The sequence below is a fragment of the Lipotes vexillifer genome, unplaced genomic scaffold (genome assembly GCF_000442215.2).
Source record: "Lipotes vexillifer unplaced genomic scaffold, Lipotes_vexillifer_v1.1 scaffold511, whole genome shotgun sequence".
In the NCBI taxonomy this organism is placed as follows: Eukaryota; Metazoa; Chordata; class Mammalia; order Artiodactyla; family Lipotidae; genus Lipotes; species Lipotes vexillifer.
This window is the reverse complement of record NW_006784934.1, coordinates 1415656-1436749: the sequence shown is the minus strand read 5'-3', so window position 1 is coordinate 1436749 and position 21094 is coordinate 1415656. Positions and strand designations below refer to the sequence as shown.

The window sequence follows — 21094 nt, the reverse complement described above, 5'->3', positions numbered from 1 at the left end:
GATAGAGAGGGTGGGAGGGAGACACAAGAGGAGATATGGGGATATATGTATATGTATAGCTGATTCACTTTGTTATAAAGCAGAAACTAACACACCATTGTAAAGCAATTATACTCCAATAAAGATGTTAATAAAATAAAGTAAAAAAGAAACGAAATTGAGTTATTTGTAGTGAGGTGGATGGACCTAGACTCAGTCATACAGAGTGAAGTAAGTCAGAAAGAGAAAAAGAAGTACCATATGCTAACACATATATATAGAATCTAAAAAAAAAAAAGGTTCTGATGAACCTAGGGGCAGGACAGGAATAAAGATGCAGAATGGAGAATGGACTTTAGGACACTCAAGAGGGACTTCCCCCTTGGAGGGGGAAGGGTAAACTGGGACGAAGTGAGAGAGTAGCACTGACATATATACACTACCAAATGTAAAATAGATAGCTAGTGGGAAGCAGCTGCATCCCACAGGAAGATCAGCTCTGTGCTTTGTGACCACCTAGAAGCATGGGAAAGGGAGGGTGGGAGGGAGATGCAAGAGAGGGTGGATACGGGGATATATGTATACATATCGCCGATTCACTTTGTTATACAGCAGAAACTAACACAACACTGTAAAGCAATTATACTCCAAAAAAGATGTTAAAAAAAAAATGTCTCAAAAGAATAAAAAGAAAAAAAAAAAGAAGATATGGTACATATATTCCTTGCAATATTACTTAGCCATAAAAAAGAATGAAATAATGCTATTTGCAGCAACATGGATGGACCTAGAGATTATCATACTAAATGAGGTACGTCAGACAGAGAAACAAGTATCATATGATATCACTTATATGTAGAATCTTTAAAAATGATACAAATGAACTTATTTACAAAACAAACTGACTCACAGACTTAGAAAACAAAGTTATGGTTACCAAAGCAGAAAGGGTTGGGGGGGAGGGATAAATTAGGAGGTTGGGATTAACATATACACACTTCAATATAAAATAGATAATCAACAAGGACCTACTGTGTAGCACAGGGAACTCAATACTCTGCAATAACCTATATGGGAAAAGATTCTGAAAAAGAATTGATATATGTATGACTAAATCACTTTTCTATACACCTGAAACTAACACAACATTGTAAGGCAAATATACTCCAATATAAAAAATAAACTTTAAAAATTGTTTTAAAAGAGAAAAAAAATAAAAAGGGAACAAAGTATGAAGACTTACCCAACCTGATTTCAAAATTTACTATAAAACTCTAACAATGTAGACAGTTTGGTATTGGTGTAAGAATAGGCATATTGATTAATGGAACAGAATGGAGAATTAAGAAATAGACTCACACATATATTGAGAAGTGATTTTTTTTTTTTTTGCCTTGGCAATTGTTTTTCAATAGATTGCCAAACAATTAGAAGATAGTCATGGTGATGAAAAGTCAATTGTGTTTCTATATCCTAGCAAAAAAACCAATCATTTGGCAATTGAAATAAAAATGTTATCCCCCACACATGTATCCCACACATGAGAAATATTTATGTATAAGTTAAAATATGAAAGATGAATATACTAAAAATTACAGAATATTATTAACAGAAGTTATGGTCACTTGATTGTCAACAAAGCTGCCAAGGTAATTCAATGGGAAAATGGCAGTCTTTGTAACAGATGGTGCTGGAAAAACTGGATATCAATATGGGAAACAAAGAACTTTAACCTTTTTCTCACTTTGCATACAAAATTAACTCAAAGTGAAATGCCGTCCTAAACATAAGAGCAAAAGCTATAAAACTGCAAGAAGAAAAATACAAGGAAATCTTTATGATCTTGAGATAGACAAAGATTTCTTAGCTAGGACATAAAGAAAAGCATAAAAAATAAAACAAAAAATTTGATTAATTGACCTTCAACAAAATTTAAAAGCTTTGTCTTTCAAAGACACTAAAAAGACTTGGAGAATATATCTGCAAATTATTTTTCTGACAAAAATTCCAGAATAAAAATTTCTTTTAAAAAAACTTTTAGGGCTTCCCTGGTTTACGCAGTGGTTGAGAGTCTGCCTGCCGATGCAGGGTACACGGGTTTGTGCCCCGATCCAGGAGGATCCTGCATGCCGCGGAACGGCTGGGCCTGTGAGCCATGGCCGCTGGGCCTGCGCGTCCGGAGCCTGTGCTCCGCAGCGGGAGAGGCCACGGCAGTGAGAGGCCCGCATACCGCAAAAAAAAAAAAAAAAAAAAAAAACCCAAAAAATCCTTTTAATTTTCTCACTGGGGTAAGAGCAGGTTTTCTGCAACATTGGCTGCATGGGTGGTCAGAATTCACAACATTCAAGACGTTTTCAAATGATGATATCACCAGGACAGTTCTGTGTATTTTTTTTTTTTTTTTGAATTACTGTATAATCTGGACTTTGATTAACTTGTCTCAGACCATGCAGGTGGGTACAGTTCGACTCTTGTGGCCTATTTTTAAGGATGTCGGGGCTGGATCTTGCTCATGTCACCAACCTCTGGGCTTTGTGTGTGAGAGCTCCCCTCTCTTCTTATTGGGATCCACAATGACTGAGGTTTTTTTTCTGAGACAGAGCAAGATGGGTTTCCAAGATCTCCACAACTCCCAAGGTAAAGACTTCACCAGGACCCTTAGCAAGAGCAAGAAGCTCATAGGGTGGGAAAGAAGGGAAAACATACCTTTCAGCCCCTTCTTGGAATTGCCATAAAGTGCCTCGTAGATCTGTAGCTCTGACTGGAGGGACTGGAAAAGCTGCTGTTTCTCTTCGCACTGATGCTGCAAGAGGGCCAGCTTATGCTGCAGCCTGTCAGGGGAGAAGCAAGGGTCTGCTGAGCTGGTGGGGCCCCACCAAGGCAAGAGGCTGTGAGCCAACTTCTGCATCATAGAATTCTAGCCCTAGATGTCAGCTTAGGGGTCATGAAGACCATCGCTTTTATTTTACAGATGTGGCAACAGAGGCTTGGAAGGTAAAGTAACTGTGCTTGGAGTCATGCCATTAGCTACCATACCTAGGACACACTACCTGGTATTCTTACTGCCCCACATTGCTCTTTTCATGTTGTCAAGCAGTTACAGGGTTTATGCTGGGGACCAGCATCATGGCTGGTGTAGAAGCTTCCTAGGTTATGGTGGGACTAATACCTTAAAACTAATGGGAAGCATGAGAATGTACTTTCTCCAGAATCTGATATGCTGAAGCCTTCCATAACAGGGTTTTACTCTCTCAACTTTGGAGTGAAAAAGACATTCTCAGAGAAGTCCTTCCTTCTGTTCAAAGTTACCCATAAATCTGGAATAGCGGAGGGGATAGTGAGGTTTCCAAAAACCTCAATGGCAAGACCATTAACCGTCTTGCCAATATCCCTTTTGCTAAATCTGAAAATGGGCCACCTTCCTTATCAGTGGGCTCCCTCTAACCTGGAGTCTTTCTCCTGGAGAGATAGTCGTTCCTCCTCGAAATGCAAGATCTCCTGCTGCTTCTCCTTCAAGTCTTCCAGAAGCTGCTGCCGTTCCACCTTTTGGCGCTCCCGCTCCATTTCCAGCTCTTGAAGCCGGGATCGAGAGTTCACAAGAGCCTCCCTCAGGCATTCTGTTTCCTGGGAGTGCTCTGGTGAGCAGAACACAGCAGTACATATATTGTAGGGCCAAAGGTCAGCAGCAAGATGAGCCCAAGCACATCCATCCTGACAAATAGAACTAAAGCCAAAGGAGGGCCAGCTTATGCTGCCAGGAGAGACAAAGTGAGGGTATGCTATTATATCCACACACTCAGGGGGATGGGAACCTCTTTCTCTGCAATGCCCTTTGATCCTGATTTAATATGTCCCACCTTGCTTTTAGAGAAAACACTCTGCTTCCTGACGCTCACTCTTTTCTAAGTCCTCACATACCTTCTGTGCAGTAATCCATTCTTGAATTTTGCCACGGATCAACATCAAAATTTCTTGTCTACAGTTTTTAGTATATACTGTTTTCATCATATTGCAAATAGAGCTATCTGTTCTTTCCTGGTCTTGCAGCATCTCTCTGATCTTCATGATTTCTCAAAGACTGTTGACAGGGATTCTGAGAATAAGGCTCCGGTACTGTCAATCAGCTGGGGCAGAATCACCTGTGCCTGGCAGACTGAGCTCTTTTAAATCTTACTATCTTCTCACCTGTGAGGTCTGTTCTGCTCTTTCCAGGCATGCAATGGTAGTTTAGTAGTTCTGCCTTCTCCCTTATCTTATAATTTTTGTTATCTTCCCAAGCAGGGATCACTCCTCTCACATCTTCTTGCTCTGAGGATGCTAATTTAGAAATATCTCTTGATGTCTTTTTCCTTTCCCACAAGCATTCTTTCCTTCTGGGCTTAATCCTCTTAGCCACTATTCTTTGTCTGTTATGGCTATTCAATAAATATTTGTAAATAAAAATAATTTGTAATTGAAAGTATATTGATTCCATTAAGTCAATTAACACTAAGGTCAGCTGCCCCACCAGGCCACACAGGAAATGATGCCCACACATGGATGCCCACTGAATAGTGCTGGGAAAGCTCTGGAGGACATTTTGCTAGCATCTTCAGACACAGAGTCATGAGGACTAGTGTCCAAAGAGGAGCCCTGAGTGTATGAGTAGGAGGTGGTGAGGAGATATGGGGATAGCAGATCAGCATGGGAGGGATACACAGAACAGCTGCCAAGTCTGGAGAAACCTGAGAGAGTGTATAGGCCTCATGTTGCTCCCTGTCCTGGGTCCAAACTGGCTGTGAACTGTGGGCAGGGAGAACAGGCACTAAGGTATGCAGTTTGATAGCTAATGACTGAATATATGCAGGAGGGTTGCACAGAGGTGGTGGATTTCTAGAGCGCCTTGTCCTTGGAGCCTAGGAGTCTAAGGGCCCGTGGTTGGGAATTGTCAGGAAGTAGCCCTTTCTAGATTGAGAATAGCTATGGGAGTTTGGGGTTGGTAGGTCTGGGTAGCTCTGTTCTCTCCACCTTGTCTCTTTGCTTCTCCAGTTGGTGACTGGTACGGGCAGGGAGGAAAGGGAGTAACCACAGTTTGCAGCTTTTGACCACTCACCTCTGGAAGCATGACTGAGCTGAGCCTGAAGCCTCTGGTTTTCTTCTCTAAGGACTCTGTTCTCATTGCAGAGCTGAGGTGTGGACTCCAGGCCCGGACTGTAGAAGTTAGAGGTGGGTCCTGTCCCAGGAAAGTGCAAGCAGGCAAGTTACACATTTGGGTAATAGACGCTCTCTGGGTTGCTCATTCTGTATCTCCAAAGATACTATCCCAACCCAGCAGAAAACCCAGAGAACTTGCATCCTGGGCCTAAAGCATGATGGGCTGAATGCCTGGCTTTCCTATGTCTCCTCTGAGTGGGTTCTGTGCGTGCATTATCACGTGCCCTGGCTGTAGCTGTTCAGGAGGCCCTTTCCCCTAAATAGCTGCTGCTGAGGTGTGGGCAGGACAAGGGCGTGTGGAAGGGACGGCCTCCAAGTGTCAGCAGCCTGGCGGGGGGGTGTGTGGGGAGGAAGGCCACCTCGGTAAGTGGATGGAGGAGGCCCTGCAGACCTGGCTCTACCACTTGCCAATCACAGGACCAGGACACAGAAGTCAGCAGGCAGATATGAGCAGATTAGGATGGAAGAGAAGTCAGAGGATTCTGGGGACCAGACCTGGTTAGATCTGCCACGAGGAAAGTTACTCTCTGAGCTCAGATACAGCTGCAACGGGAGCATAGTACTTGCCCCCTGCCTTGCTGATGTAAGGAGCAAATACAGAAAAGCAGACCTCGGTGCTTTGAAATCTGCGAAGCTCTGCCTAGGGGTTGACCTTCAGCAGCTCCCTAATTACAACCAGAAACAGGAAGCCCTGGGCCTCTCCTACCGCTTCCGCGGGCAGTGGAGCTGAGCCTCTGTTCCAGCTGCTCCCGCAGGCGGTCGTTAATGCAGATGGACTCCTCCAGGCGCTGGCGCAGGTTCCGGATTTCACCAAGGTGCTCCTCTAGCAGGTCAGTCCCTGCAGTCACCCAGCAGGGCAGGAGGAGGTGGGAGGTGGAGAATCCTGGTCACTAGTGGGGCCCATATGGGGGGTGTGGGGTTTGGCCAGTGGCCTCTCAGCAAGATCCCTAAACATCACCAGTCTCTCTCACAGGCATCCAAGAGCTCAGGTGACTTTGTTTAAAGAGTAAATTGGCTTCAAACACAGGACAGCTGGTGCTAACCAAGCCCCATGGGCCTCCTCCAGTACAGGGGTATGTGTAAGGGAGTTGTAATTGTACATGTACAGTTACCATGGTAACTGGTAAGTGTAAGGGGTTTCACACGGTTTAGAAAAATAATTGACCTGATCAGCTTTGTGCTTTACCTGTGGGTTTGGAGTTAAGCTGGTACATGGAGGAGCCTGAAGATGGTTCCCCAGATAAGCTTCCTTTCTGAGGCCTCATCACGTCCCACTGGCCTCTGCTGCCCAAGTACCCAGGCTCGAGGATTCTGCCCAGTTCTATGGTGCCCCTCAGAGGAGAGAGGGGCTGGGCAGGGTTGAGGTAGTGGGGAGAGCTGGCTTCTAAATGCTTGGTTGGCAATGTGGCTGGGGAAGCAGGATGAACATTGCCGACACCTGGGCAGAAAGAACCATGAATGAGAAGCAGTATCAGAACAGAAGGATCGGCAAGGAAGCATGTGATTGCTAAGAACAGACACTAAAGGGGACACGTGGGCTATCAGAGGTCCCAGTCTGCTGGGAAATTCCAATTAGATGAGGATTCCCATCCTAGAGGCTATAACTTTTCACCCCTTGTATTTGCTAGCATGAGACACCAAGAGGTAGGGGATGAATAACGTATCAGAAAGTCACCAGTGTACACAAAAGGGAAGTCCAGTGGCCCTAACCCTGGCTCCTGTGATAATTCCTCATGACAGAATCCAGGGAAGTTCCAGAAGTAGAAGTCACTGGGAAAATCAGAGGTTAAGAGTGTGATGGGCCATAGCATTGAGCACACCTGTGAAAGGGAATATTTGTGTCCCTATGAGTACTTGCTGTACCCAGAAGCTAAACTGCCAGCTTTTGGGGTTGTCAGAAGAGAAAGGGGGTATAAATCCAGCTAGATGTGGTGGCCCCAGTTACTCCAGAGTGAAGAACTTCTTTGCTGAGGCTGGGGGAGGTTCTAGGTAAGGCAAGAGGTGATTTCATTCTTACCCAACATGATTCCAGGAACTGAAATATGTCATCACTCATGTCTAAAGAGTCATGAACACTCTTCCATGGGGGAGGGAGGACCTTTCATTTCATAGACTGGTGCTTTCATAGATCCTATGAAATCATGGGCCTTCCCATTATCTCTGTTTCTGTGTAAAAAGAGCCCAACTTGGTGGAGAGAGGGAAAGAGGTGAACAGGGCCATAGTTTAGAATATTCACATTCAGAAAACTACTTTCTTCCAGGGATTATCAATATGGGAAGCAGAGTAAACAGGTAGCTCCACCTAAGAAATAGGAGTGAGGAGTGAGGTCATGGTTCCCTCCAACCAAGCCCACCCCCTTTGAGGGATTAATGCAATTGGCAGTTGCCAATTTTGATCCTCATTTATAACTGTTTCTCAAATTTGGCCACACACTGGAATCATCTGAGACAATGTAAAAACATGTACTGGTGCCTGGACCCACAGAGATTTTACCTTAATTGGTATGCAGTGCAGCTTGGGCACTGGATGTTTTAAAATCATCCCAGCTGATTCTAGGAGGCAGGAAAGTTTGAGAAGTATTGTCATGGGTCTCCCCTTCCCCAATTTGCAAAATACTAGATATTCATTAGGATCACAGGAAGTTAAAGAGGGAGATGAAACACGTAAGCATCTAAACTATAGTCAGTAATTTTTTTTTTTTTTTAGAGGTACGCGGGCCTCTCACTGTTGGGGCCCCTCCCTTTGTGGAGCACAGGCCCCGGATGCGCAGGCTCAGCGGCCCTGGCTCACGGGCCCAGCCGCTCCGCGGCATGTGGGATGTGGGATCTTCCCGGACCGGGGCACGAACCCGCGTCCCCTGCATCGGCAGGCGGACTCTCAACCGCTGCGCCACCAGGGAAGCCCTGTAGTCAGTATATTAAAGAATGTGACTTCCTGCCTCTCTCACACCTCCTTCAACCCCAACCCCACAGAGGCAGAGGGGGAAATCAGTGATTGTCGACAGTCAGCTTACTATCTCACCAAGGTCATAGGAGGTGCCAAGTCTATCGGTAACAGTGATCAGTATTCTCATGTTCCAGTCTTCCCGGCCACACGATACAGAGCACATGCCCTAAACCATGCAAAGACGCCAGACAGACTCTTGCACAAGGAAATTTTAGCCCCACAGTGGCCTGAGAAGCCGCCATGCACCACTGTCCACTTGGAAGCTTGTTTCAAAGCAAGGGAGGAGAGCTGGTGAGGACTGTGCTTGACAAAAGGCAAAAGAAAGCGCTACAGCCTTCCTCACCAAGGCTGGGACCACCCAAACTCTGGCCAGTGGCACAGACTGGGTATGACTCCAATTCAACCCACATCACAGACCTTTTCATGCCCAGTGCTCTCCTTCCTCCACCTTTCCCTGTGGGCAAAGACAAATTGACAGTGTGGAAAGATGAAGGAAAAGGTGTCAAGGAAAAGAAAGGTAATCTAGAGAACAGTCTTGCCTTTTGGCATGGAACAAATTTGTTATCCATCAGTTGTTGCTTCCAGGTGTGCTACAGTAGAAAGTTCTAGATCAGAGAGAACAGCACCTTCCTCTCATCTCTAAAGAGAGAAAAGATTGTTGCAAGGGGCCTCCAGAGCTGTTCAGCCGAGCTCAGCTCTGTGCTCTGAGCAGGATTGTAACAAAACCATTCTAGATAGAGAAGGTATAATGGAAATATGGAGCTGGGAGCAGAGGATCTGAATTCAAGCCCATTTCTCCCAGTTACTAGTGATCTTGATCATGTAACCTCACCTCCCTGAGTTTCAGTTACTGCTCTGGCAGGGAACAGGGTAAAACCATGTTCACGCTGGTAGGTAAACCTAGGTTGCTGTACCTGTGTAATGCTGATAAACAGAAGGTAGCCTCTTAGACTTCACTTCCTGCAGAAAGGAAGATGTACAAACTCTTCTAAAAATAGACTCAGTCTAGCTGGTTCTGGAAATCAAACTGATGTCAGAGAAGACAGTGTATACATTTTCAGAGCTGATAAATAAGCCGATCCGAATGACCTTTGGGGCTTCAGATATGCAGATTCCTAGCTGTGGTCTTAGGTCGTTGGACACCCTTTGTACAGTGACCCTACCATCAATTTCTGCCTCATCCAAGCTCTTCTTTACAGGCACAGAGTGTGGTTTTAAGGTCATTTCAAATTGCTTTCTAGTTTTTTTAAGCACTACTAGAGAGCAAATTCATCACGTGAGGTTCTTTTCTTATTTTAAGCTATAAGTGATAAGTGATAGCTTATAGCTTAAAATAAAACAAAATGTTTTATGATGTGGCATCCAGCCCATATTTACATCAAACCCTTCTCTAAAAGATGACCACATATTCTATGAATTCTGTGACTACATAACATCAATTATATCTTGGAATTGACAGAATTCACAATCAGACATCATAGCCTGTGCTTCTGTTTCTAGCTGTCCTCGTGTTACCTGTGCAGAAACAGAAATTAACCTCATGTAAGGGGAAGAAAGGTTTAGCACTCCTTTTTTTTTATTTTTTATTTTTTGCGGTACGCGGGACTCTCACTGCTGTGGCCTCTCCCGCTGCGGAGCACAGGCTCTGGACGCGCAGGCTCAGTGGCCTTGGCTCACGGGCCTAGCCGCTCCGCGGCATGTGGGATCTTCCTGGACCGGGGCACGAACCTGGCGTCCCCTGCATCGGCAGGCGGACTCTCAACCACTGCGCCACCAGGGAAGCCCTGGCACCCCTTCTTAATCCCTCCTCCACCATCCTTTTAGCCCAGAACCTGATGATGTCAGAATTTGAACTCAAAACATTTCACAGAGGAGGATATAATTGCCATGGAAATGACCCCATTGAATGTGGACATCTTTTTCTGGCCACTTCATCCTGCGTTGGCAGGCAAGAAACCTCTCTCCCATGTCCTGCCAGTGAACATGTGTCAGGGCTTCAACACACTTGGTGGAAGGTAACCCCCCACTGTCAGCAGTGGGAGAGCACCAGGTCTAGCTAACAGGTATGAACGTATATACCTGTTAGCTGATGAGGCACACACATGAGAAAGATAACAATAAATATAGTTCCCAAAACAGCAAGCACAGCCCTCCCTCAATTGTCCACTGATAACGTGTACCCCTATGTTATTTTTTAAAACTCTGCCATCCAGCCAAAGCCATGCAGAGAAACACAGTATGGGTCCATCATTCGCAAGAACACAAATGCAGCAGGAAGTGCTCACTTTCTCCCAACTGCTTCTGCAGCATCTGCAGCTCCTGCTGAGCCTCAACCAAGGAGACCATGGGTGTCTCACAGCAGCCAAGGAGGGGAGGGCCAGCAGAGCTGAAAGGCAGGAAGCTGGGTGGAGCTGAGGGCAGTGGTGCCTGGGGAAGGCTAACCAGCGTGGGTATGGATTGAAAATGAAGGCCTAGAAACAGAAAGTTAGGGAGAAAGGAGATAAACCATTAGAGAGAAAGTCAGAGAAAAGAATGGGTGAAAGATTGAGAAGGTGAAACTATTCCCTGACCGAACATCTCCTTGGGGAGTGTCTGTCATTCAATGTGGTGATGACTGAGATGGCCGAGGGGAAGCACTGTTACCCAAGATGCTGGCCTAGCTGACCCCCTCCTCCTCCTTCCCTGCCAGGGATGTATCCTGTACATGTATCCTGCATACACATTCTATGCTCATCTTGAAAACAACTGGCTACAAAAGGCAAGGTGGCATTACCATAACCCAGGCAGCCATGAAAGCCCCATCCTAGCCATGTGGACATGGATAGGTGAGGATGGCTGTGCCTGGATGCTCTCAAGAGCCCCTGCGGTGCTGCTACCAGCATGTGCTAGTCCTGGCCCTTGTGACAAGACTCTCCCTACACCTAGAACTCCTCTTCTGAAAGCAACAGGACTCATCCTGAGGAGGGCAGAAGTAGACTAGGATAGTGGGGAAGTTTGCATGACTAATGCATGTAATTCAACACTGATGGAAACAAATTTCAGAATCCCAAGTCAATGTGTTCATTCACCAAAGGAAAAATAAAAGCCTTGGCATACTGACTTACACACAGTGGCTTGCAAATCTTTCTGGACATTCAAATAATTTAAGAAAGATTCTTAAAATGTGTGGGTTCTTTCATCCTTACTGCAATCTACTGAATCATAAACTCTGGCAGTAGGGCTTAGAAATTTGTTTCTAAAAAAATCTTCACAGGTCATCATTAGGCAGTCCATCTATAGACAGGTCTTTAGGAACCCTGGGAAGTTCTCATGTTTGAATCTGTCTCCTCTTCCTAAAAAGAGTAATCGGGCAGGTAGCCCACAGAGGGAGAAGAAACCAAGACAGACCTGTGGAGAATGTCTCACGTGAAAGACAATGATCACATTCTGAAAAACATCCCTTACCCCAAGACACTGACATAGTATCAGAGCAGTACAGCAAAGCCCCCTGAATTACCAAGTGACACAGACCAGGCCTCCTTCAGGGAGGCATTCTGATTTTAAAACCCCTGACCTTCTGCTCTTTTTGATCCCAAAGCATTGACACAGATGTCTACAGTGCTAGGTGAATAGCTTTTCCCCATGATTTCCTGGTTTAGCTGCTGCCCACTCTGGCCCAGAAACTTTGAGCCCAGGCTCAGAAAGAGTTGAACACATTCTTTTTCTTAAGATTTTGGTTGACTTGTCCTCAAGAGAGACAAGGGCGGCAGAAGGAAAGTGCTGTTCTTCTGGGGGCACCTCTACACAAGTCCGACCTCACCACAACCACACTGAAGGCGACCAGCCAGCCCATCTTGTTGGGTGGTAGGAGGTGAGAACAAGGTTTGCCCTTTCTCTGCCATTGCTGGTGTGGAGCTGTGATTGAACAATGCACCCCCTGGTAACTAAGCTGAAGCAGGTAAATGAAATGTACAACTATTGGTCCAAGATACACACCGTATACACATCAAGGACTACCAACCCATTCATAAACCCATGAACGATAATGTAATATGAACAGAATCTTGTCTAAGGATACTGAAGCATCCCTAGCTATGAAGTAAGCTGCCCTACCTACTGTAGAGGCTCCTCTGCAGATAAAATGGGGAACACATATAAGGGAGCAGCGGATGTAAATTTCCCTTTGTTCTTTGGCTACAGTAATCCTAGGAGAAGAATTTTGCCTCTTTGATTCTCAGGGTGAAATGAGATAAAGAAATGAAGATGCTTCTTTTAGAATGATTAGCCAACTATTGGTCAAAATTGATATGTAGATCAAAGTCCATTGTGGATTATTTACTTTTCTAAAATATTTAAAACAAAGAGTAGTCAGACACTATTAGCTAATTTGGATGGTCTCTTGATTTTGTCTAGGATTTGATGTATTGATATATAAGCTCCTAATGATGCTTTTCTTGTCCCTGAAGAAAAGTCAAACAGGCAGCTGAGGAAGAGGAGATGAAGACCCTGCCCCACTGGCTGTTGCATACCTGGATGGGCCTGGCTGGCCTCCTTGGGGGGATTCTGGGGAGCTGGCAAGCTGATGGGGTTGCTGCTGGGTTCGGCCTTAACCCCCTGAGACGCACTGGTTGCTGATGGTTTAGAAGACAGTACAGCAGAAAGACTCGAATGATGGATGGAATCTACAAAACCCATGAATGAAAGAACATGTTTGATGTTCTACAAAGAACTGGAATCTGGCCTTATATTTAACCAGGGCAGAGCCTGGTTTTCAGGGAAAGCATCAAGCACAAGCGCTGGGAGCGGTGTTCATTCCTTACTGGCAGACAGCTCCTTCAGTGAGGAAAGCCACCTTAGAGGTGACAGTGGGGCTCAGAGCCTGAAACCATGAAAATGGCACCTCCAAAAATACCAGGCAAGTCCAGCAGCATCTGTGGACACCCACGGAAACTCTGGGGTTCAGGAACTGCAGCTAGCTGGAGGGATAAGATATCCCATCTTAGAAAAGGAGGTCAGTCAGACAGATTGTATGCTCATGAGCCAGTGGGGAAGAGAAGTCTCTGTAATCTCACTCTCCCCACTGTCGTTCGCCTTGTCCAACAGCAGTATCCATATGCTGGTGGAGACCCAGTGACAGGGGTAACTTGCAGAGTCAGGAGCATAGCAAAGATCCTGACCCACTGGGGCCTGTGCTTGGCACGGTTCGGCCTGATACACACCAAGGTGCCTCTATAAGGCCTGGATGTGGAGGTCTCCTCTCAGCCTAGATAGAGGTGGTTCCACTCAGAAAGTGGAGGCTACCTGAGTGACCAGGTGAAGCTCTCTTCTCTTCATAGTGTGTGTACTCGCTGGCTATGTCCATGTCAGAGCAGGCTTCCGGCTCATCGGATGAGAAGGAAGAGCTGCTGGGAGACCGGTGGGAGTCAGACAAGGCACGGCTGCTGGAGGGCGTTAGGGACCGCGCGTCCAACGTGGCCTGCAGGACTTCAATCACTTTCTCCTTCTCCTGCAGCTCCCTGCTGAGCCTAGTGGGGTTAAGGAGGACAACAGCTGAACCCAAAGTCACTGGACTAGCTAGTCCTGACTAGGGCACATGGGAAAAGCCATATAAGTCAAGGGGACCATTCCTGCAAAGGGTAAAGGAAATTACCCATCTCTGATTAGGAGTGGAAAGTAGGTCAGGTGCAGAGGGAAGGAGAGCAAGAGCTACCCAGTGCACTGGCCACACAACACACTGAGGACTAGCAGAGGCTCAGCTGGCGCTCCAAGGCACTGCTGCTTAACGTATGGTCCCCAGTACAGCTGGAGTCCGAGAACTGTTGGTTCCCAGTCTCCAGTAAGTACAAAAATGCAAGCTAAGCCTTGAGAAACATAGCACTGTGGCATTCCCACAACATCTAGGAGTATGATAAGTAGAGTCATCTGGTTGACTGAGATACAGACAATGTGTGTGTCTGTGATGGATTAGAAAGGAAAACAAACAAAAAAAAATACTTTGTCCTTCACTGCAGATATTTTGAGAAGCACCGAGTGGTCTAAAGCACACTCACGACACAAAGGGGCGTGAACTAGTGACTACAAAGGACTCTGAGCCTGTATTTTATTGCACATAATGAGATAATATTCAGTGACTCAATGAAAACTGGTTCCTAAGATGCTGTAGCCTCCCGGGATCTGCAACGTCAAGCACTTTTTTTAAATTAGGAACTGTAATACAATTCTTTTTTTCCCAAGGAAATTGTGTGGCCATTAAACTAGCTGCCAACTCAACTTGGGGTAAGCCAACTTGGCAAAAAGCACACCTTGGTCTTTAAACACACAGTGGGGAAGCAGAGGCGATCCTTGGGGTGCCAAGGACCCTTAAAACCTGGTTAGTTTACTCTTAAGTCAGACTGACTCTAGGTTACTAAGCTAATAATATAATAATAAATCTAGGTTACTAATTTGAATAAATATACAAACAGAAATCAATAGAAATATATCAAAAGAGAGTAAGGCTAAAAAGAACAGTAATGTGTTCCATGAATAAATGAATTCATTACAATCAGCATTTTCCTTTTTTCCCCCTGATTTGTGAAACTGCAGCCACCCTTGACCCCTTAGGCCTTGTTCCTGATTCCTTTACCAGATCCTATTTGAATTACCTCAGGGCCAGCGGCTCAAGTCCAGCTTGATCTTTCTCACTTTTATGATCCTCTGCGAACCAAATTCAGAAAGAAACAGTAAGAAATTAAACAGGTCTCACTTCACACATTATAAATGCAGGAGCCGATTTGGGTGCAAAATAGTGACTACTCTGTGTGTGTCCAGGATATGTGGGAGAATTGCTCTGGGAGACCTCAGATTGTATCTTTAGAGAACAGACCTGCAGGTTCTCCTGAGCTCACCAGGCAGACCTTCCCTGACCTGGTAATCACCATCATGACTTCCTCTGCCCTAAATCAACGCAAACAAAGTTTAAAAGGCACTTGGCTAGCTTCCCTCTGCAACATTCCAGCCTCCAAGCCTGCCACAGACTGACTCCCAGACGGACCAGCTCTGTGACCCATCACAGCTTTCATGTAGAACCTACTCTTGCCTTGAGGAGATGATAAACAGCCCTGTCCCACCTCTGCACCTGCCACTAGGATGTGGGATGGTTGGCCCCCAAGACTGATCCTGCTGTTCTCCCTCGGGTGCTCTCAGGAAATTCTAAGTCAAGGGCTTCAATAATTACCAATATTCCCAGCCCTTGTACTATGACATTAGGTGCCCAAACCATGTTCCAAAGGGCATAGTGCTTCATCTGTATTTGAATTACATTCATGTGCAATACCAGGCAATAGATGAAGAAACAGAGATACCAAAAGGTTAAGTCATTTGCCCAAAGAAACTTAGTGGCAGCATCCAGGCTAGAGCTTGCGTATTGCAAGTCTCGGTTCAGGGCTCCTTTAACTACAGTGAAGTCCTCTGATCTCTTCTCCCTTTCTCCCCCTTAGCACTAGATGGACTCAGCCTCCTTCCCTAAAGGTCACATTCCATAAATGATGCTGTAATCACGGCCTCTCTGACCCTGTGGTTCCTCCTCGGTGCTTCCCACTGGCCAGTCCTGATTCTGTAATGACGCCTGGGAAATGAAGTGGAAGCAGAACCTGGGTTAAAAGGCTGTGGTGGAGGTGTGGCGGTCACCTGGGGCTGGGCTCTGGGAGGGACTGAGAGTGTCCAAAAGCCCTGTGGCCAACTTACTTGTGCTGAGTTTGCTGGTGAGCCTCTCTGTCAGCTGGCTTCCCTGAGCGAGTTGCTCCCGGAAGCTCTGCCCCAAGTAGTAGTCAATGTCATTGCTCCTTAGGAGGTCCTCGAAAGACTTTACTGTATCTTTCGCATGCTGGGTGAGAAGATAACAGATACCTCTCCCTTCTCGTATTTTCTGGCGTAGGTAGGATAGTTCTCGGGCCTGGTCCTGAATCAGTGAATCATATTTCCTAACGTAGGAAAGAAGAGGAAAGGGATGGGAGCTTCTGTAGTCATTTCTGTGAGAACATCTCTAAGAGTTTCTCAGTTTAAGCTGAATTCTGGCACAAAAACCAAAGGATGTATTTAAGAGTAAATTCTGTTCTGACAAACTTGCATCAAACAACATGGTATGCCACCATTCTTCCACTGTTTTATATGTGTTAGTCATGTGTCCAAAAATGAAAAATAAGTTCTGTGGGGGTAAATACAGTGCCATATTTTACATCCCTTACAGCACCAATATAGTGTAGACTCACAGTTGATACTCAATAAATACTAAATATAGTTATTGGGCAGATGCTCAATAAATACTAAAAATCCAAATAGGTCCTTTCATGTCTTCTACTTCAAAGACCATCTATATTATGGCAGACTGTATTTTGCAAAGATGGCCATTGCTCAAGCTCCCGTTCCATGTGCTCCTCTATAATGTGGCTGTGCCCCTCTTTCATCATTGGGCAGAAGTTATTCTCCACCTCCTTAAATCTGGGTGGGTTCTGTGACCACCATGACCAAGGTAACATAGTGGAGGTAACACTGCACCAAGTCCAGGAGTCGCTCTTAAGTGGCCTGGCAACTTCCACTTGGAAGCCAGCTGCCATGCTGAAGTGAAACTACCCTGAGACCACCGTACTATGAGAGGCCCAGGCCAGGAGGAGAGGCCCCGGAAGACAAGGAGCCACATGGAGAAAGAGAGAAGCCAAGGAGCACCACGTCACCAGACACATGAATGAAGAAGCCGTGTCCAGGCAGACATTTCAGTGACTCCAGCCCCAACCTCCATCTGATGGCAGCCACATGAGAGACCCCAAGTGAGAGCTACACTGCTAAGCCCAGCCAATCCACATAAATTATTGCTTCAATCCCCTAAGCTTTCGGGTGGTTTGTTACAGCATAGATAACCCAGATACTGAGAGGGATATCTACCCTGGTGTTTTTCAACCACAAAGTATCAATAACAATAATAATTATGGCAAATAGTGTTGAGAGCTTTAATATATGCTAGGCATTATTATAAGCACTTGTATTAATTCATTTAAACCTAATAACCACCATTTGAGATAGGTTTTCTTATTATCCTCATTTAATAGGTAAAGAAATAGGCTCAGAAAGACTGAGTAGGTTGCATAGCCTGTAAGCCCCAGAGCTAGGATTCGAACCCAGGAAGTCTGACTCCAGTCTTACTACTTATATCATATATCCTGTCACTTTAAGAATACATTCCTAAGAGAAAATCCCAGGGACCTGGTATCTCCCAGCAGGGGTCACGTGTCCTTTTTTCAGACCTAGGGCTACCATTTAAATAGGTGCTCCTCTGATTGCCCTGATGGGTTCTCTCTTCTACCTGCCCAGGCTACCCTCCTTCAAACATAAACGTAGACATCATCAATCAAGTAATGGTCCAAAGAGTACCCTCCTTACCCAGGCCACGAGGCTGATCTCAGCTCCTCGGCCAGCTTCCCTTCTGTTCCAGTTTTCGGGAGCTGGGCTTCCAGCTGGGACACCCTCTGGATCAGACTCTCCAGATCCTTTTTAGCCTGAAGCCCTGGGGGGTAGAAAGCCCCAGTGCCATCAGACAGCCACCCCTCGTCCTCATCAGTGACACTATGAGGTGAAGATCCCTCGAGGGTACCAACAGCTTTCAGCTTTTGGGGTCTCTCCAGACTAGATGAATAATCGCTTGTAACTGAGAGGGACCGGACCCGGCTCTTGAGGTTTTGAATGACCTTGTTGGCGTTCTGCAGCTGGGCCTTCAGATCTTTGATGTCCTTACATAGGACAGAGATGTCTTCTGACTTTCCATATGCCTGGAACTCCTCCTCCTTCCCTAGCTGGCTCTCCAAGGGCTTCTTTCCAGGGGGGCTGGCCAGCGTGGAGCCCAGGTGTCCCTGATCAGAGCACAGCCCCTCCATTAGGACAGTTTCCCTGAGGCTGTCATGCTCCTCACACTCTGAGAAAAGACAAAGACATCTTCCTGAGTAAAGCTGGACGTGCTGCTGAGGCCACTCCCTTCAAGGTCTTGAGGACAATAATTACTAGAGCAAAGGTTAAAGCAGCACTTTATTCAGCGCTGGCACTGTACTAACATTCAAATGCAGTATTTCTTACCCTCCCAAGAGCCCTGCAAGTCAGGCGTGGTGACCTTCTATTTTCCTCAAGTGTTTTTCTCCTTGATTTCAATTTGGTGGATGTCCCTAGAGTCACAGTACTTTTATAACAGAAGAATATATTTTTTTTAACTTACGGTTTGCCTATTCCCCCAAAGCTCATCTGGTCTTCTCATTAATAAATAGACCTTAGTATTTTTTCTATAATAAACAGTTGGATAGAACATTTTTTTAAATTGACAGCAGTATGCTGAAAACTAATTGTAGAAATTCAAACTCACACTCAGCCTCATTCTGGGCAAGAGTTCTCCTCCAAACGTCCTGTCCGTCTCTGGTCTTGTGTCCTCTTCAGTCTACCATGGCCCCTCATCCCTACTCCTCGTAGCACGTGGGACTCGCCAACGGCACCCAAATGTGAAGGCTTCCTCTAGGGAGGGAAGGGGGACCCCAGGCTTGTGCTCTTACCGGGACTGGTGCTCTCCTCCCGCTCAGCCTCATTCTCGCTTCGGCCACAAGTCTCATAGCCCAGGTCCTGGAGGTCCACCTGCACCTGCTTGCTGTCCTGCTTCACCAAGGATTCACCTGCTTAGGAAGAGACAGGGGGTGCTACAGAGTATCTGAATTTCCCACATACACCCTCACCCTCAGTGGCACATATCCTGGCCCTTAGGGTGCAGGGAGGTTAGATCCACAGTGGGATAGATGCTTCTTTGGACTTAGGTGGGAGAAGAGACCACCTGCTCCAGACAGCCACTTCCCTCCGCCACGATGAGCCTGTTTGCCATTGATGACCCCATCTACAGATAACGGGGCTTCGCTGGGACCAGACATCTTTAAGTCATCTCTAGAAGCCCCAGGGAAACTAGTAAATGCTTTGTTCACGGGGGCTCAGTGAATGTTTGAATGGAGCTGAACTAATTCAGAGTTTCAAAGACATCTAGATCTGTACTGTTCCGTAAGGTAGCTACTAGCCACATGTGACTATTTTATGTTAAACTGATTAAAATTAAGCTTAAAATTCCCAAGGTGAATTAGCTACATTTCATGTTCTCCATTACCACATATGACGTAGGTATAGAACATTTCTGTCACCGCAGAAGTTCTATTAGAAAGCGCTGATTCTAGACCGACAATGATGGTATATTTTTTAAGAATCTGATGTGGTGCAAAGAGGAGCAGAAGAGAAGCAATTAGCATACGTTGAGAGAGGTAAGGCAGTTTGTTGACTGTACCAGAAATCAGCAAATCGAGGTGTTAGTCCATTTCCTCCCTATACTGTCACTGCAAACTTGATTTATTCATTTTACTCTTCTCTGCCATCTGCAAATTGAAGTTAAGTATCCACTTCCACAATCCTAGGGTCATGGTCCGGATTAAATTTGTTATGAGGTTGGGGAAGAAAAGTGAAGTCTGCAAAGCATGTAGCTTCTCAGGGAGAAGACAGACACTTTGGTGACGTGAACTTAAGACTTACTAAACATGACTCTGTATTTCTCCAGCTGGTTGGCCTGGGCAAAGACAGTGGCTTCTGATATCAGCAGCTTCTCCTGGAGATCTTGATAGCGTTGTCTGCACTGTGCCAACTGGGAGCGCAGGTGCTTGGTGGATCCTGGGAGGCTAAATTCTGACTGAGGTCCAGAGTTACGGGCCTGGGGCTGGTTGACCAGCTGTGAAAAGAGCCAGCACAGGGTCAGGGCAGTCTGAGCTCATCCCCCAGGCAGTGATGGCTGCTTCCCCTTGCGAACCCTGTGGACTTTATTCATGTGTCTGTCACAGCACTCCTCATCCCATTTGGCAGTTACTTGCTTTCTGGAATGAGCTCCTGGAGAGCTGGGGTAATGTTTTATTCATCTCTGTATCTACAACACATAGCATGGTGCCAATTGCATCTACGAGGAGGAGCGCTCATTAATATACAATGGAGAAAAGACAGTCTTTTCAATAAGTAGTGCTGGGAAAACTGGACAGCTACATTTAAAAGAATGAAATTAGAACACTCCTTAACACCATACACAAAAGAAACTCAGAATGGATTAAAGACCTAAATGTAAGACCAGACACTATGAAACTCTTAGAGGAAAACATAGGAAGAACACTCTTTGACATACATCACAGCAATATCTTTTTTGACCCACATCCTAGAGTAATGGAAATAAAAAAAATAAACAAATGGGACCTAATGAAACCTAAAAGCTTTTGCACAGCAAAGGAAACCATAAACAAGACCAAAAGACAACCCTCAGAATGGGAGAAAATATTTGCAAATGAATCAGTGGACAAAGGATTAATCTCCAAATATATACACAGCTCATGCAGCTCAATATCAAAAAACTAACAACCCAACCCAAAAATGGGCAGAAGACCTAAACAGACATTTCTTCAAAGAAGACATACAGATGGCCAAGAGGCCCATGAAAAGATGCTCAACATCACTAATTATTAGAGAAATGCAAATCAAAAGTACAATGAGGTATCACCTCATACCCGTTAGAATGGGCATCATCAGAAAATCTACAAACAATAAATGCTGGAGAGGGTGTGGAGAAAAGGGAACCCTCTTGCACTGCTGGTGGGAATGTAAATTGATACAGCCACTATGGAGAACAGTATGGAGGTTCCTTAAAAAACTACAAATAGTACTACCATATGACCCAGCAATCCCACTACAGGGCATATACCCAGAGAAAACTATAATTCAAAAAGAGTCATGTACCACAATGTTCATTGCAGCTCTATTTACAATAGCCAGGACATGGAAGCAACCTAAGTGTCCATCAACAGATGAATGGATAAAGAAGATGTGGTACATATATACAATGGAATATTACTCAGCCATAAAAAGAAATGAAATTGAGTTATTTGTAGTGAGGTGGATGGACCTAGACTCTGTCATACA

At 45.5% G+C, this 21094-nt stretch overlaps 1 protein-coding gene across 1 annotated transcript in view; it reads right to left on the bottom strand.

Moving 5' to 3' along the window:
- PDE4DIP (phosphodiesterase 4D interacting protein) overlaps positions 1-21094 on the bottom strand; it is a 144482-nt gene that overhangs the window by 21928 nt on the left and 101460 nt on the right. The window contains 13 exon segments of the mRNA XM_007457126.1: positions 2686-2810; positions 3425-3614; positions 5072-5191; positions 5879-6010; positions 6359-6610; positions 10405-10590; positions 12628-12780; positions 13400-13623; positions 14743-14794; positions 15824-16059; positions 17513-18041; positions 18664-18783; positions 19673-19865. Coding sequence (XP_007457188.1) covers positions 2686-2810; positions 3425-3614; positions 5072-5191; positions 5879-6010; positions 6359-6610; positions 10405-10590; positions 12628-12780; positions 13400-13623; positions 14743-14794; positions 15824-16059; positions 17513-18041; positions 18664-18783; positions 19673-19865 — 2512 coding nt within the window.